Source organism: Fundulus heteroclitus, chromosome 4 (assembly GCF_011125445.2).
Source record: "Fundulus heteroclitus isolate FHET01 chromosome 4, MU-UCD_Fhet_4.1, whole genome shotgun sequence".
NCBI lineage: Eukaryota > Metazoa > Chordata > Actinopteri > Cyprinodontiformes > Fundulidae > Fundulus > Fundulus heteroclitus.
Window position 1 is genome coordinate 16,332,964 of NC_046364.1, and position 18,097 is coordinate 16,351,060.

General features: G+C 39.7%; 1 protein-coding gene and 1 pseudogene across 1 annotated transcript; both read right to left on the minus strand.

Annotated features, from left to right (window-relative positions):
- Window positions 1-6,195: 6,195 nt before the first annotated feature.
- The window catches only part of LOC105916361, an 83,635-nt pseudogene continuing 71,733 nt past the window's right edge, over window positions 6,196-18,097 (minus strand).
- Window positions 8,757-10,692, minus strand: LOC118562920 (zinc finger BED domain-containing protein 4-like). The gene is made up of 3 exons (XM_036136169.1): window positions 10,538-10,692; window positions 9,750-10,507; window positions 8,757-9,522 (listed from the first exon to the last, which is right to left on the minus strand). Exons 2-3 carry the CDS (start codon window positions 10,409-10,411, stop codon window positions 9,024-9,026), a joined length of 1,161 nt encoding a protein of 386 aa, XP_035992062.1. The 5' UTR covers window positions 10,412-10,507; window positions 10,538-10,692; the 3' UTR covers window positions 8,757-9,023.

Below are 18,097 nucleotides of genomic sequence, written 5' to 3' on the forward strand. Positions count from 1 at the left end.
AACGTTTTGGCAGAAATTTGTCTCCATAAGGATGCACTAAAGGTCTGGAGAGGCACATTCCTGTCTTTTACACTTGATTTTTATTGTTTAAATATTAATAAACATGTAAAAATAAATGAAACCATTACTGTCCCCGTTTCCTAATTTCATCTTGATTAGATGTATTGATTTTTTATCCACGAGCAAGAAATGTCCCCAGATTTGATTTTAGAAATCTGGTCACCTTAGATCACATCAATTATACAAACCTTAGCCAATCATATGGAGTTACCAAAACAGACTGCAAAATTGGGTATTTTATTTTGACAAAAGAGCAGCACCCTGTAAACATGAAAGCTAATAAGAAAAGCAGAAGTAGAACAGAACACAACATTGTACATGAATCCCATTGAAGTAGAGCTGAACGATATAGAAAAAAAGCTTATCGATTTAAAAAAAAAAAAAAATCATATTGATCGATATCGATAATTATTGAAAATATTTAAAACCATATTTTATGTGCCGCTCTGCCTGGACATTTTATGATATTGCTAAATGATTTAATTTTATTAAAGAACACAAACACAGAATTCCAATGAAATCTTTATTTAACCAACTTTTTTAACCATAACAGAATTTTTTTTAAAGAAAAATAACTTAAGAGACTTGAGTTATGTTATTAAATACTGACAAAAAATAAACTAAAGTGACCAAAATAAATATAACAAATAAATAAATAAAATAGCCTATTTAGGTGGGAATAGTACACTAGTTACTTCTCAGGTTTCATAATTGAGAGGCTGACGCAGGGCTGAGGTCCGAGGTTGTGGCGTGGACCTCAGATTGCAGCTCATTTTGCACTGATTCCTTGCAGTAGTTGCACAATTTAGGGAACACTGTTAGATCAAGAGTGGCAAGCCAGGTTTTTCAACTGCAGACAACAGCAGCATATCCATCACTATAAAGCATTTTACTGCATGCGTGATGTCCTTACGCCGCTTGGACGCTTTGTCATTTTATCACAACGAAGGGAGCCCAGTTTAGCTGCTATACCTGCTTTGTTTTGGAAGAACTTCCAGAAGATTCCTACGAAGACCCGCAGCAGCGCGGGGCTGACACAGCTCGCGCTGCTGCGGGTGTGAGCGGCTTACGCAATGAAACAAGTTGGTTGCGTTACCAGACTTTGTTTTTACCGGTTCCTTGCAAGTTTTACAAATCACTAGTTTATTTCTGTCAGGCTGGTGAACTAGTAAAACCCCGTTTTGGGACCGTTCCCTCCACCGCTACTTGCTGCGACATATTCATGTGCTCTGTGTTGTGGTTTAAGAGGGCGGCACTTTGTGACGGCGCGCCTGGGTCCGTGATTACGATTGGTCGAAAGGAAGTAGTGACTGTAGCATCAACTAATATGATAGGCTGAAAGGAAGGAAGGAAAACTGTCTATATCGTTTTAGCGACCTTTTTCTTCCTATCGCGCCACACATCTATCGATCGGTATATATTGTTATTAAATTATCGTCCAGCCCTACGTTGAAGTATAAATTGACTGAAGATTCACAGCAGCAACGTAGCGTAGAGTAAATAGCTGGTCAATGTGAAAGGCATTGTATCTGTGCTGTTCTGATTGTAACCACAAAGTATCAATATTGCTTACTATTACTTTAAATGTACCACTGGTTTTAAGACACATTCATTTTACATGTTTTAAAAAAAATCTAAATCATGTAGAACTTTAAACTTTAAACAGTTTGAATTAAACAGTTTGAATTGCTTTTTTTGTCTTGTCTCCTAGAATGGCTCTTGCAAAGCTTCTGAACAGTCACCCCCCCCCCCCCCCCCCCCCCCCCACGTTGCAGTTCTGAAGCTCCAAGACAGGCCCAAGGTCTTGTCATGGAGCTTTACCGAAAACACTGCAACACCAGGCGTTGTTAAGGCTAACAAAATAGCCGCAATCAGTGACGGCCATTCAGTTAGTACAGTCATCCTCTATGAGGGACTTGCTGGGAGGGTGAAAGAAGGCTCATCCTACGTAGAGTAAGGCCACGAGCTAAGGGTCAGGGCCCACCCTTTCATCTAACTGGGTCCTGCTTGTAACATAATTACAAGCAGGACCCAGTTCTTTCGAGCGTCAGCTCTGAAAATTGAGGACCAGCTATTAGATAGAGAGAAGGCACTGCTGGAAGCCCCCTCCGCACCAACACCGCTGAGTGGCAGTCTTGGAACAACCACCCTCATGACTGTGGAGGGTGAGGTGGTTGAGGTATGCCCAGATATTGTTGTGTGTGTATATATATATGTGTGTGTGTGTTTCACAGATACATAGTGTGTCTTTCAGCGTAAATATATGTATACATCTATGTTTCTTTAGTTATCTGCAATCAAGAGTGTGGGATCAATGAGGCAGAAGATACCACTGAAAATTGTGAGAATCAAACAGGTAAATGTCTGTTACATATACATTGTGGACCTTTCTTTGCTTTGACTTCCTGGGGTATCCCTTGAACTATTGGTAGTCCCACACGCCAATCATTGTGCTCGACTAATTCCAATGTGTGAGCAAGCTCTTTATTAATTTCATCTTGCTGCGCACTTCTAGGCCCAATTTCCATATATATAAAGTTCACATCAGCATTATTGGATCTCAGCGGATTCCTCCTTTTTTGTCAACGAGCGCATCAGACAAGGAACGGCCCGACCTCAGCCTCTCAGCAACTTTTTTAGTTTCCTGAAGTTGCTGCAACAGTAGCCTTGAAATCAATCTAAGTTACATCTTTTGTTCCATTGTTCCATTTTTATCCATTCTTTGATGCATCAATGCTATAATAGTTATGATTTATTACCTTTCTTATACAGTAAATGTACCATTTTAAAAAGGGTAGGAATTATTCAACGTGTGTTAATATTAATGCCTTAGAATCCTGTACATGTTATTGTCCCACTTTGTAGGACCAGCATATCATCCCACTGAGCCTTTGGCGGGAAGCGGCAGTGGTGGCTATGGCTGTGGGGGACACACTTTCCATAAGCCATGTAAAGGCTTCAACCACCACCTATGGAGCCCAACTCCAAAGCACAGCATTAACAAAGATCCAGGTATTTTGTAATAAATGTATTAATATCATAGTTTTATTATTTGGAAAACAATTTGAAAAAGTTTCATGAATTGTGGAGGATCTTGTTCAGCCATCTGCTTTCACATGGCTGATGGTTGATTCAACTCTTGACCACTCCAAATCTTTCCATGACATCAAAGCCGCACCAAGTGGTGCTCCAATGGATTTAATTCCTTACGTCCTCAAGGACTGACATCCTCCATTTGGCTAACTCATCCAGGATCCATCTGTGAATCCTCCGTGACCTGAGCCGAGTATAAAATGTCCAGAATGCAATGCAAAATCATCATATTGTGACCTAAGGCGCATTCATTTTGAACGCAAACTTCAAATGAATACATTTAATTTATTATTGTCCTCTACATGATGACGGGTTGATGGATGAAATGCTGACACAAATGCCTGAGTTGTTCTGGAGTAGTGACTATGACAAAATTAAATTGCTGTTTCATTTTAATGTTTATAAGAAGGCCGTATTTATTTGTGAAGCCTGGAAGAAATGACAGAACTGTTAGATACAGTAGATAGTGATTCTGTTGGCTGTACCTGATGTGTGCAAAACATGTTTGGTTTTAACTGTGTTTTATAAGCCCGTTGTAGGACTAGGCATTTATTATATATATGACAGTAATAAAATGGATTCAGTTATTCGGCTGTCCCCCTCTACCTGTGATCACAACATGACGTAATGATGAAACACATGCTCTGCTAAGTAAGTTTCAAAGCGTGCAAAAGCAGCGTTAGCAGGACACTTCTGAAGCTGATCCAGAGGATCCGACTCATCGAGTCCTCATGAACAGCGTAGAGCCACAGTGGACAGTCGTCTGCATTGTCAATGGTTTTGCAGCAATCCCTCACACCGAGCAAGGATGAAAACTCCCTTTTAGCAGGGAGGAAAATCTCCAGCAGAACCAGGCTGAGTGTGAACAGTCATCTGCCTCGACCCACTGGGGTTATAGAAGAAGAAGAGCAGAGACAGAATGCACAGATTGATCCAGGAATTCTTTACATTTCAAATATCACTGTACATTATGGATATTATCAAATCTGGGTCTTCTCCCACTGAATCCATCTTGGGGAAGAGAGGGACATCCATCAAAACTGTTTGACCTGATTGGGTATAGCGAGACTTGGTAGTCTCCGCCTACCAATGTATAGCAGGCTCTAGGCCAATCAGGTTATAGCACAAAAATGTAAGTAGCAGCTCTTATGAAAAAACCACAAGAGGTTGCACAAGTCAAGGCACTTCTTACGGTTGCAAGGGTGTCAAACTTATTTCTACATGAGGACAGCTTGGTATCAAATAGTCAGTAAAAGGGCTGGTTGCACATAAAAAAATGCAAAAGCTCCACTTTTGAATTAAAATATTTCATGCTATTGTTGGTGTTTCTTTAAAACTCAATTTAAATTTGACTAGTGTCTTCTTTTCGTTTAGGCATTGCTAATAATTGTGTGTAACTGTCTGTTTTCCACTGTCACACCCATATTTGCCCATAGTGGGAGAATAAGGAAGGGTTATCCTAAAATGTACTAATTTTGGAAAACTTTAGGGACTAAGCTAAGGGAAAAATTTGTTTAATGTCAATTTCAACATGGTGTTTTAATGTTTATGTGTGGACCTAATATTGTTCTGTTCTCTTTTTTCACAGACCAAATAAGAAATGCAAAGCTAGACCTTGATTATTGGAGTCATGCAGGGGATAAAAAGAGGAGTTTCCGTGTGCTTTTTGAAGACGGGGAAACAGCTACAATTTCAAATGAAATGTGGGCTCCCTTTGAGGAACTGCTGAAATGTGAAAAAAATGTATGTAAAGATTAGGCTAGAGGGGAACAAAATAACCGAAATCACACAAATCATATATATATATATATTATAGTTTTATTGACTTTATTTATTTGTTCCCACTAGATGGTTTTGTGATATGTGGAAGATTGAAGTTATTTATGATGTATTTATTGATTTATTTACTGATGACACATTTATTAAATCTGTATATTGTTGGCAATAGTCTTTTATCTTATATATTGATAATATATTCACTCTTTATACCATTTTTATACCATGCAGTAAGCTAAATTAGCAAAGTAGCTGAAAGCATTCTTTATTACTGCATTCACACTAATAAATAAAGAGAAACAGGATCTCAATAATTGCAAATGCCTATTGCATTCACACTAATAATGCAAAAACGGACGAAAAACAATAGGGTTCTACCTGCTATGCGGGCTTGGAACCCTAAAAATAAAATGAATTATAAATTAATCTTTTCTCCACTGGTGAGTAGAGCACAGTGAGACACATTGGTGTGCCGGGGCATTGTGTAGGTACTACCAGGAGGCCACCGCTGAAGAATAGGGAGAGTTTGCATTAGAGGGTGACGAAGACCTAAGCAGCAATTTTTCCGCTAAAAGTGCAGCTGTTCCTTTTTAACAGTTGCTGTTTTTTCTTGTTTGTTCGTAAGTATTAAATAAAGATTTCAAACTTGCTGCTATGCTGGATTATTATTCAATCTCAAGGGTTCTAACGCCATCTACTTTTTATTGACCCAACACTTAAATTTAATAACATGATGTTCAGTCTGTGACAAGAAAATCGGACCAGTTTCTGATGAGCTTAAAGGCTCCGTTTTAGATGAGGGAGCTGCTAGTTTTGCAGGGCATTCCTCTGGAAGCACTTGAAGGTAATTTATCAAAATAATCTGCATTTGTCACTCAATTTACTCTCCTAAGTAAAACCTTCGGCCCGAAATAAATTTTTTCTTAAAATGAAGCGTAGAAGAAGATTTCTTATAAATAAATAATTTTTCGTGTGAATACTGTACACAGAACTCCATTTTGACGTGTTTTTGGAATTTCTGTACTGCGTCAACCAGAAGCCCACGCTTCATCAAGTGACTATTTGAGTTACATTCACTTCTAGTTTGTTCACCTTCAAATCTTGAGATTTTTTGTTTTCATGGACCAGTCACTACACTTGCTAATGTTTGGTGCTGGTGTCGTGCCAAACGAGTTATTCCCAACAAAATAGGCTAATTTAAATAATAATATAATAAAAAAATTCATTAAGACACACACACACATATATATATATATATATATATGTCTATACAATTAGACATATATATGCGGTGGCCTGCGGTGGGATGTTACAGACTGCCGCCTTCACGTTGTTTGGGATCCAGTCAATGAAGTAGCTGCTGTTCTTGTTCTGCACATTCAGCATCTGCTGATCTACTTCTTTTCCTCGACATCCGGCCATCGTGTTTTTGGCATCAAACATGTGCCTGGTGAGTTCAGGAACAGTCAGAGCCCTTGAAAAGACAGATATTGAGATGAAATTAAGATTTTTTGAGCACGTGTTAACAATATAAAAAAAGGTGAATTTGGGAGCCACCGCTACCTGGAATGCTGGCTGCTTCGGCTCGTCAGTGGGGCAAAGCCCGGCATAGAGAAGTGCAATCTGGGGAATGGCAGCATGTTAACAGCAAGTTTCCTCAGAACAGCGTTCAGTTGACCAGGGAAGCGCAGACAGGTGGTTACGCCGCTCATGGTGGATGAAACCAGGTGGTTTAGATCACCGTAGGTGGGTGTGGGCAGTTTTAATGTACGGAAGCAGATGTTGTACAGAGCCTCGTTGTCAATGCAGAAGGTCTCATCAGTGTTCTCAACCAGCTGGTGGACAGAGAGGGTGGCATTATAGGGCTCCACCACAGTGCCCGACACCTATTAGGGTGAAAACAGGAAAACACAAGGAAACCATGACTATGGAATCTAGTTTAACATTAGGAGAAAGCAGCTATTAGGCCGAGCATTATATCCGAACATATCCGTGGTCTGGGTACTCCTCTCAGATCTTTCTGATAAGGAGTGTGCCCATGCCGGAGCCTGTGCCTCCTCCAAGGGAATAGGTGAGCTGGAAACCCTGCAGACAGTCGCAGCTCTCAGCCTCTTTTCTCACCACATCCAGAACCGAGTCCACTAGCTCAGCTCTTTCTGTGTAGTGGCCTTTATAGTCCGTGGGCCAGAATCTGTAGGACAAGAACTTTCGTATGAACTGTCAGGGGGAAACTTTCTTCCACTTGGATCATTTGCTTCACATAGCAGTGATCTCAAAACACCAATGTTCCCACGTTTTCACCTGCACATTAATAAGTTATAGCCAATAAAAAGTCTAAAATGTAGCGCTCCGGTCCAAGATGTCACGTGATTTGAGTTTTGCTTCTCAGCAAATCAGATCGCTGTATTGTCAGCTGAGCGAGTTCAACCGGTTCATCATGGCTGCGCCCGTAAGATGTTTGTATGCATCTGTTTCCAGAAGAAAAAAGCCCAATAATAGCATTTTCTGGTGCCGGTTGGCAGAGATCTTGATGGCGACGAAAAATAAATAGCCCAGTTCATCCATCCATCCATTTTCCGACACGCTTATCCCTATTGGGGTTGCGAGGGGTGCCGGTGCAGATCTCCAGCTGTTAATGGGCGAGAGGCGGGGTACAACCTGGACAGGTTGCCAGTCCATCGCGGGGCAGAAATAGCCCAGACTTTGGCCCAATTTACTGTGATATCATAAAGCCCTGCTGCCACAGGTGTTGTTGTGCCAAACGACTTATCCCCGGCAGAATTTGGATCCCCTGCATCAGGAGAGTGTTTGAAATCAATAAAACTTTTAACCTCCAGCTTTGTGAAGTCTAAATATTTATAAACATCACATTCTAATAAAATGAAATTGATTTTGTTAAACTCCTAATACATTGTTCTATTTTTAAAAGCGCCATATCTCGTTTTCTTAATATGGTTAATATCTCTATATGGTTCTTGGTTGAATTAAAATCTTATTAAATCTGATAATTTTGGCTGTACCTTTATTCAGTGTTCATTTGATCAAACGTGAAATCCGCTCTATATGATCTATTCATGCGGATCTGGCTACCAAAAAAGAAAGAGAAAAAAGACGACCCAGCAGACAGCTGTGATGAACTCAGGAAGGTAGATTTTTGGTTTCAGCAGACATAATAATATAAAGCTAATATTTTCGTGACACATGTGGAAATGACCACAGAGAAGTTTACTTTCTCAGAACGTGTTATATTGAGTGATCAATCGAGTTTTAACTTTTTATTCAAAATAAAATGCTTACAGTAATATACTCACCAAAAACAAAATTGTCAGGTCTAAACACCTGCCCAAACCCACCAGACCTCACAGAGTCCATAGTGCCCAGCTCCAAGTCCACCAGCACAGCACGGGGGACCTACTTTCCACCTAGGATTAGTGGAGGAGTAAATCACATAAAAATGGCCTTGTCTTTTTGACAAGAAAGTTGGACAGGAGTGTGTATTTTTTTTAAAAAAAAGTCTAAAAAAGTTTCTGGAGGTACAAAGAAAACATGAAATTAAAATCTATGCAGATATTAATTATAAACGGTTTGCGGGAAAAGAATCATGTACCATTTTCCCCATCAACTGTAATATTAATTTGTTTTTCCACAGTTACAAAAAATCCGACTAAGTTAACATTGGGGAGAAAACTAGGGATGTGCCGATACCAGATTTCTTCAAACCAAGTACGATTACAAGTACTTCAACTTCAGTACTTGCCGATACCGAGTACCGATACGAGTACTATAAAGTGCCATTAACTCCTCAGAATTTATTTGAATTTTTTTTATTTTCATTTGGCTCAAACAGAAATACACTTGGTGTATTTTAATTGTATAGATCTGTCCTCTTGTTATATTTTAAGACATAGAACACCACTTTTAGTCTAACCAACACTGTTAAACATAGATTTTAACATTTACTGAATAGTTTTAACAGCCTTGTCACAGTTTTTACCTATATGCAAATTGAATATATAACTATGAAAACAAACTTTGAATGAGCAACTGATAAATTACATTATGCTTCTTGTAAAGCTTGTCTTTTAGGTCGGAACCTATTTTAAGAACGTGAGAGGCAAGTTTTTCTTGAGGAAAAGCAACATCTCTGCATTTGCTGCACTTAATCTGTTTCGATCTTCATTTATGATGTGTGAAACTGAGCTAAAAAGTCTCTCACTTTCTACACTGGTACATGGAGCTGAGAGGTACCTCTGGGATATTTTAGCCAAAGCAGGAAACCGCATTTTATTAACACCCCAGAACTGCAGTGGGTTTTCTTCTCGAGGAATTGTAGTCTCTCCAAGGTAGGTCTCTAACTGAATGGCAGCACCCACTGGGGTGGCATGGCTTTGTGAAGACGACTTTTGTTCTTCTGTTATCTCCTCAAACACTCTGTCCAGACTGCTGCTAGCTTGTGTCATACGAAGCCTTCTGGCAGGTGGCTCTTCCAGATTCTCCTTTGGCTCTCCTGTATTCACACTCTGCAACTCCACCTTCAGCATTTCTTTGGCATCTATGGCAATGTTGACGTTTGAGAAAAAACGATCTTTGTACCTACAACAGAAAAAAAATACATTTGCTTTTTATGGATAGGCTAGTCTTTAAATTGTAGGTGAAAAATGGTAAATCATATCATGTAACGTAAGGTAAGCTTATCGTGTATGTTAAATGCCATAAGTGTAACTGCATTATTCTAAATAAATGTTTAATTACGTTTTAGCTTAATTGGTTCTGTTTTGATCATATTCTAATATGCTAAACAGAAAAGGGCAGAGTTTTATCTTGGATCCAGTAGAGTTGCAATGCAGTAGAGGGGGATCTTCTCCATGTCAGTGAAGCGCCTCTTCACAGCTGCAGCTAAGGTCGACTTCATTGTTTTGATACCCTGATCTTCTTCAGTTTCTCTGTTCAGGATTCTCAGAAGCACAGTCACAGCAGGGATCACATCTGATGCCAATGCATCAGAGCAGCTTACTTTTCTTGTAAGCTCTTCAAACGGAGCCAGAACAACAACAGTTTTTTCCAAAAGTGCCCACTGGTGAGCGGCGAGATTCTCTGGAAGCTCGTGTTCAGATCCATATATTCCAAGAGCGCGCTTCTGCTCAATGAGAGACTGTAACATGTAAAATGTGCTGTTCCAGCGGGTCTGTACATCCTGTTGCAATCTTTTTGTTGGTTGGTTGAGCTGCAGCTGAATATCTTCCAGCCGGGAGTAAGCTAATGTGGAGTGTTTAAAATGTCTTACGATTTTCCGACCAATAGCGACAGCATCAGTCACACTCCTCTGGACCAGAAGCCCCTCGTTAACCACCAGCTGGAGTGTGTGCGCGAAACATGGAAGGCTCTGAAGTCCGGCATCCGTCATGGCTTTTATCATGTTTTTAGCATTATCACGTAGCACAACATGAATCAAAGTTTTGGGAACGCCCCACTTCCGGAGCATCTCATCAAACACATCCGCGATGGCTAAGCTAGTGTGTGATCCCCGAAAATGTTTTGCATGCAAGACAGCCCTCTGCAGGGTGAAATCTTTGTCAACCCATTGCGCAGTTAGGCTAATGAGTGACACCGGGCTAACGCTGCTCGTCCAGATATCAGTTGTCAAGCTTATCGCTGAAACGTCTTGCAAAAGGCTTTGGATGTGTCTCTTCACAAAGTCGTATAGTTTCGGCAGCTCCCGGTCAGTGATGTATTGCCGACTAGGAATTTCATACCTCGGCTCCAGCACACTCAGAAGACGTCGGAATCCAATATTTTCAACGACGGATAATGGCTGGTCATCGAGGGCAATGTATTGGGTAAGAGCTTCTGTTATCTTCATTGCGTGTGGACTGTCTCTGGACATCTTCTCCCGCTTCTTCAGCGTTTGCGGCAATGTTGGTTGTTGCAGTTTCCCACCGCCATGAGAGAACTCCTTGTGTTCTGCGTCGTGTTGCGTTTTAAGATGTTTTATCAGGTTACTTGTGTTGTAACTGTTAGGGTTTGTTCCTCCTCTTGATAACTTTGATTGACATATTTTGCAAACAGCCTTACTTTTGTCGTCCTCGTTAACTTGAAAATATTTCCAAATAGCGGACATGGCTAACTCCTTCACCCTTTTTGTGTTTGCTCCCTCCTCCTTCTCTATGCTCTTGACGTCACACTGCGTTCTTCTTCGCTGTTTTGTCTTCTTCTTCTTCTGCGTTCTTCTTCGCTGTTTTGTCTTCTTCTTCGTCTAGTATCTGATCGCAAACTAATGCTTTCTGTTAAAGAGAAAAGTATGATAGTATCCGGTCCTATAGTATCGGAACACATTTACGGATACAAGTACGAGTACAAACACGTGGTATCGGGCCAGATGCCGATACCAGTATCGGCATCGGTGCATCCCTAGAGAAAACCATAGACATCATATACGTAGACACCTTATTGGGCGTGGCTGTGGGAGAATTACTTAACTATTAACCTTATAAAAAGAAAGAAAGACTCAGAGAAAATGGCGTTCCTTTGTCTTAACAACGAGAATTCGTCTTTATTATGCCTAGAAACGTACAAAACGGGTTTCCGGAGCGAATTCTGACATTCAAATACAATGGTCGTCACTTTAAAGGCTCATAATGTGTGTGCGTTAAACACAAATGTCTGTGTGTCTCCATTGGTGTGTGTGCGTTACACGCTATTGACGTCAATTGGCAACAGGGCTTAAATTCTGGGAAGTGTTTATCACGAAAAGTACAACAACAGAGCGATTAATTCCGCTACTTGACATATTTTGGAACCGTCCAATTAAACAGATGTTTCCTCTTACTTCCATCGGCGAGAGCCAGGGAAAAAAGGTCAAAATGACCCTAACTCCCATAAATCCTCCCTTGGCACGTTATAGCGTGACATATCTAGAAGACCTCTATATTGAAAATCTGACTCCACACTGATAAAGTCTAGCTGTGATAATAACAAACATGTAAAAAAGTCTAATTTCTTACACAACCAATGGATAACATACTAATGTAATCATGGTGTCTACACAAGTGCTGATATAAAATGTCATGTAATAAGTGCAGATTACAATCAATAACATATTTCCAATAATAGAGGAGAGAGAGAGAGACAGAGAGACAGAGAGAGAGTCAGAAAGAGACAGAGAGACAGAGAGAGTCAGAGAGAGACAGAGAGAGTGTGCACGTATGCAAAACAGTCATTGCTTTTGCAATAACTTACATCCAATCAATATGAAAGTGAAAAAACCCCGATAATTATCACTTATTTATGTGTCATTCTCGGGGAAAAAGTCTTTCATGGACCTCTTATACCTCTGAGCATCCGCCGTTATCATCGGTCACCTGACCGACGGCATCAATTGGAAGTCAGCCATGCTACTCGCAATGACATCCAGCACTTGTCATATAAAAGAGTACATAAGCATGATATAATAACAAAACATCATAATACAAACAACAAACAACATATGTAAATTATCTTGCTAATAATATTGATACGCAGGATTAAAAACGAAATGGATGTTAGAATCTAATGTTATGATAGTATAAACTAAACTAACCGGCCGCCTGTGCTACCTTATCTATCAAAGCTTCATTGTAATGTATTTTGTTTATTTATTTATTGAGTAACTTAAACAAGGTTAATAGGGTTAGTCATCTTCAGTTTGTGTGCTTGGCTTGGATGAGTTCCTGGACACGTAACTATGGGATTTTTATGGGACCCAGAGCAAAAAAAAAAAAAAAAAAAAAAAAAAAAAGTTAAAAATAAACATTTATACTTCACGTGCACCAGCAAGGCCTCTTTGCTTCAAATTTGATAGGAGGCTTTAACCTCGTTTGCCTAAACCTGGAGTACTCAACCAAAAACAGACTGCAGTCAACTCTGTTAAGGCCACATTTTCATCGGAGTTCCACGCATGGAATGATCCGAGAACTGCCTTATTCTTTTTTCAAGCGCTTACATTAACAGGGCCGCGCCCTAAAGACTCCGACCAACCGAACATTTATAAGATCAATTCTTTCAGAAATGATCTCTTTGATTCTAAAAAGTTATGTATATTAGAAAAACTTCAGCAAAGACCCGTACTGGTCCGATTCATTTCTTATACGCCGTCGCTTCTAACGTCATATTTGACGGGACATCCGATAAAAGCGGCTGGGAGTAACCAATCACTTCTTTAAGTTGTCATGTGTGCCCAACTGTGGAGGAAGCAAATATCATTCCAAATCTTTTGATATTTTTAAGACAACTTATTTTTCTACGTAGAAAAATACCAATAGATGTCAAGCCAAAGGAACGACCACTCCCGTCCGTCAATCAATCACAAACAACGCTCTTCCCAATTCAAATTACACAGGCGGCAGATTCATCGCTCACAAGCAGAGAGAGCCGAAGACAGAGCAGTAAAAAATGTATTTTCACTCACCTCTGTCCTCTCTCCTCCACCCCAGCGCGGAGGGGCCAGGTCCGTGCGGGGGAGCCCAAGCCGTCTGTCCGGGAAGGCAAAAACTCCCTTTTTTCCTATCACGTCCGGGGTTCACCAATTTTGTGGGAGAATTACTTAACTATTAACCTTATAAAAAGAAAGAAAGACTCAGAGAAAATGGCGTTCCTTTGTCTTAACAACGAGAATTCGTCTTTATTATGCCTAGAAACGTACAAAACGGGTTTCCGGAGCGAATTCTGACATTCAAATACAATGGTCGTCACTTTAAAGGCTCATAATGTGTGTGCGTTAAACACAAATGTCTGTGTGTCTCCATTGGTGTGTGTGCGTTACACGCTATTGACGTCAATTGGCAACAGGGCTTAAATTCTGGGAAGTGTTTATCACGAAAAGTACAACAACAGAGCGATTAATTCCGCTACTTGACATATTTTGGAACCGTCCAATTAAACAGATGTTTCCTCTTACTTCCATCGGCGAGAGCCAGGGAAAAAAGGTCAAAATGACCCTAACTCCCATAAATCCTCCCTTGGCACGTTATAGCGTGACATATCTAGAAGACCTCTATATTGAAAATCTGACTCCACACTGATAAAGTCTAGCTGTGATAATAACAAACATGTAAAAAAGTCTAATTTCTTACACAACCAATGGATAACATACTAATGTAATCATGGTGTCTACACAAGTGCTGATATAAAATGTCATGTAATAAGTGCAGATTACAATCAATAACATATTTCCAATAATAGAGGAGAGAGAGAGACAGAGAGACAGAGAGAGAGTCAGAAAGAGACAGAGAGACAGAGAGAGTCAGAGAGAGACAGAGAGAGTGTGCACGTATGCAAAACAGTCATTGCTTTTGCAATAACTTACATCCAATCAATATGAAAGTGAAAAAACCCAGATAATTATCACTTATTTATGTGTCATTCTCGGGGAAAAAGTCTTTCATGGACCTCTTATACCTCTGAGCATCCGCCGTTATCATCGGTCACCTGACCGACGGCATCAATTGGAAGTCAGCCATGCTACTCGCAATGACATCCAGCACTTGTCATATAAAAGAGTACATAAGCATGATATAATAACAAAACATCATAATACAAACAACAAACAACATATGTAAATTATCTTGCTAATAATATTGATACGCAGGATTAAAAACGAAATGGATGTTAGAATCTAATGTTATGATAGTATAAACTAAACTAACCGGCCGCCTGTGCTACCTTATCTATCAAAGCTTCATTGTAATGTATTTTGTTTATTTATTTATTGAGTAACTTAAACAAGGTTAATAGGGTTAGTCATCTTCAGTTTGTGTGCTTGGCTTGGATGAGTTCCTGGACACGTAACTATGGGATTTTTATGGGACCCAGAGCAAAAAAAAAAAAAAAAAAAAAAAAAAAGTTAAAAATAAACATTTATACTTCACGTGCACCAGCAAGGCCTCTTTGCTTCAAATTTGATAGGAGGCTTTAACCTCGTTTGCCTAAACCTGGAGTACTCAACCAAAAACAGACTGCAGTCAACTCTGTTAAGGCCACATTTTCATCGGAGTTCCACGCATGGAATGATCCGAGAACTGCCTTATTCTTTTTTCAAGCGCTTACATTAACAGGGCCGCGCCCTAAAGACTCCGACCAACCGAACATTTATAAGATCAATTCTTTCAGAAATGATCTCTTTGATTCTAAAAAGTTATGTATATTAGAAAAACTTCAGCAAAGACCCGTACTGGTCCGATTCATTTCTTATACGCCGTCGCTTCTAACGTCATATTTGACGGGACATCCGATAAAAGCGGCTGGGAGTAACCAATCACTTCTTTAAGTTGTCATGTGTGCCCAACTGTGGAGGAAGCAAATATCATTCCAAATCTTTTGATATTTTTAAGACAACTTATTTTTCTACGTAGAAAAAATACCAATAGATGTCAAGCCAAAGGAACGACCACTCCCGTCCGTCAATCAATCACAAACAACGCTCTTCCCAATTCAAATTACACAGGCGGCAGATTCATCGCTCACAAGCAGAGAGAGCCGAAGACAGAGCAGTAAAAAATGTATTTTCACTCACCTCTGTCCTCTCTCCTCCACCCCAGCGCGGAGGGGCCAGGTCCGTGCGGGGGAGCCCAAGCCGTCTGTCCGGGAAGGCAAAAACTCCCTTTTTTCCTATCACGTCCGGGGTTCACCAATTTTGTGGGAGAATTACTTAACTATTAACCTTATAAAAAGAAAGAAAGACTCAGAGAAAATGGCGTTCCTTTGTCTTAACAACGAGAATTCGTCTTTATTATGCCTAGAAACGTACAAAACGGGTTTCCGGAGCGAATTCTGACATTCAAATACAATGGTCGTCACTTTAAAGGCTCATAATGTGTGTGCGTTAAACACAAATGTCTGTGTGTCTCCATTGGTGTGTGTGCGTTACACGCTATTGACGTCAATTGGCAACAGGGCTTAAATTCTGGGAAGTGTTTATCACGAAAAGTACAACAACAGAGCGATTAATTCCGCTACTTGACATATTTTGGAACCGTCCAATTAAACAGATGTTTCCTCTTACTTCCATCGGCGAGAGCCAGGGAAAAAAGGTCAAAATGACCCTAACTCCCATATGGCTTCGTACGTTAACGTCACCGCTATATTGTATGTGGCAGAAAGGAGTTAAGTTCTGTTGTATAAAAGTCAATTGGTTAAATCTAAACATCGTGGTCTTCATTATTTCATAAAACCGTGTCACATGTGACCCTTTTCAGTTCTGGTACAGTCACAGATTAGGAACAGACGTTTTGGGGGGAGTATTAAGGAGAAAGTTACTCAAAAGTTAAGACAAAAGTGGTAATATTATGAGAAAAACGTCATATTATGAGAATTAAGGGGGGACATTTCCAGAATAGTCACAGTTTGCAGAACTATTTCAGTCCTGGAGTAATAGAGCCAGGTTAGATTCTTTTAATTATTTTTATTCTTCACAAGTATGAAGTCAGGAGATACGAAAATAAACTCGTAATATTACAAAAATAAAAATATTACAAATGTAAAGTATGTTCTGAGATTAAACATCCTCTGATACTGTTTAAGTGACTCAGTCTGAGTCACGCAGACTAACTGTAGATTTGCCACATTCAACATGGCGGACGCTCTGACGCATCCGCAGCATAGGCAGACCCTGCCCAACGAGGCGTCTACGTATATGTCGTCTATGGAGAAAACCGTTAGCAACTGGTAGGGATGGTTCTAGGTCGTCATGGAAACGGTCATCTGGCGGGCGGTAATGGTACAAAAACTTTTCCAGGAGCTCCATTAAAGTTCAGCGCAGTAACACAGCGTCGAAACAAACCTGACGCCCCGTTGTAGTATAAGTTGATCCGGTCCAGCTGCAGGTCACTGTCTCCCTCCCAGAACTAAAAACGCAGAAAGAAAAAAAAAAAACGATAAATATTATTTGTGGGCGCACTGGTGGCGTGACCCATGTACGGGGGCCTTAGTCCTCGACGCGGTCGAACCGGGTTCGACTCCAACCCGCGGTTCTTTGCCGCTTGTCTCTCCCCTTCTTCCACCCCCTTCCTATCAGAATACTGTGTTAAAAAGCGAGCCACTAGAGCCGTGAAAAATCTCCAAAAATATATATATATTATTTGAGCAGCCAGACTTACCAAAAGCAACAGAAACCAACGGCTATCGTTAACTAGAGTTAACGTTACTTTAGCATTTTCTGTTTAGCTAGCTAACTGTAGCTTAGCAGCCGGGGCAAACTAAATATAACTTTTGACACGGCGTCCCAACGAATTTAACCTTCACTTTTACACATAAGTATTTTCTAACCTTCGCTCCAATCTGGCTGCCGCATTGGCCAGCCTGTGGATTAATTATGTCCCTCATTTTTGTCGAAGTAAAGGATTTCGGGTTGTTCCACAAACTGTTAAGGTTGCGCTTTCTCTCCTACCAGATCTCCAGCAAAGGATTAAACGGACAAGGCGGGAACGTTGACCAACGGCAACGCGATTGGATAAACAGGATTTCAGTCAAACCAAAAACGGCTTCTGATTGGTCAGAAGATTGGTCAAGCTCCTTCGTGTTTTTCTTGAGTAATTTCCAGCAAAACGTGTTTAAAAACGACTTTCCATGGTGATTATTTGTTATTTTTTGTAACAAATTTTGATATAGAGCTCGAATTATTTAAAATTTTGTAAACATTTTCTGTGTATTTGCATGTTTTTTAGTCTGTTTTATTCCTATAATACGTTCATCCATCCCTCCATAATTTATTTAATTTTTTCCAAAATCTTTAATAGAATATTCTTTGCAACATACAACAATCACATAACGGGAAAATTGCAACGGGTTTTATGCATAAAAAAGCAGCTTCAAAAATCAAGACTTAATAAAGCATTTTTTAATTGAATTGAATATGCAATTAGCTTGGAATAAACAACAAATATGTCTATGGCATATATATATATATATATATATATATATATATATATATATATATATATATATATATATATATATATATATATGTCTATGGCATATATATATATATATATACACACACACTAAAATAATACATGCTACATCTGAATGCATGAAATGCTCTTATTAAATACTTTGTTCTTTACATAGCTGAATGTGCTAACAACAAAAATCACACAAAAATTATCAATGGAAATCACATTTATTAACATTTATTGAT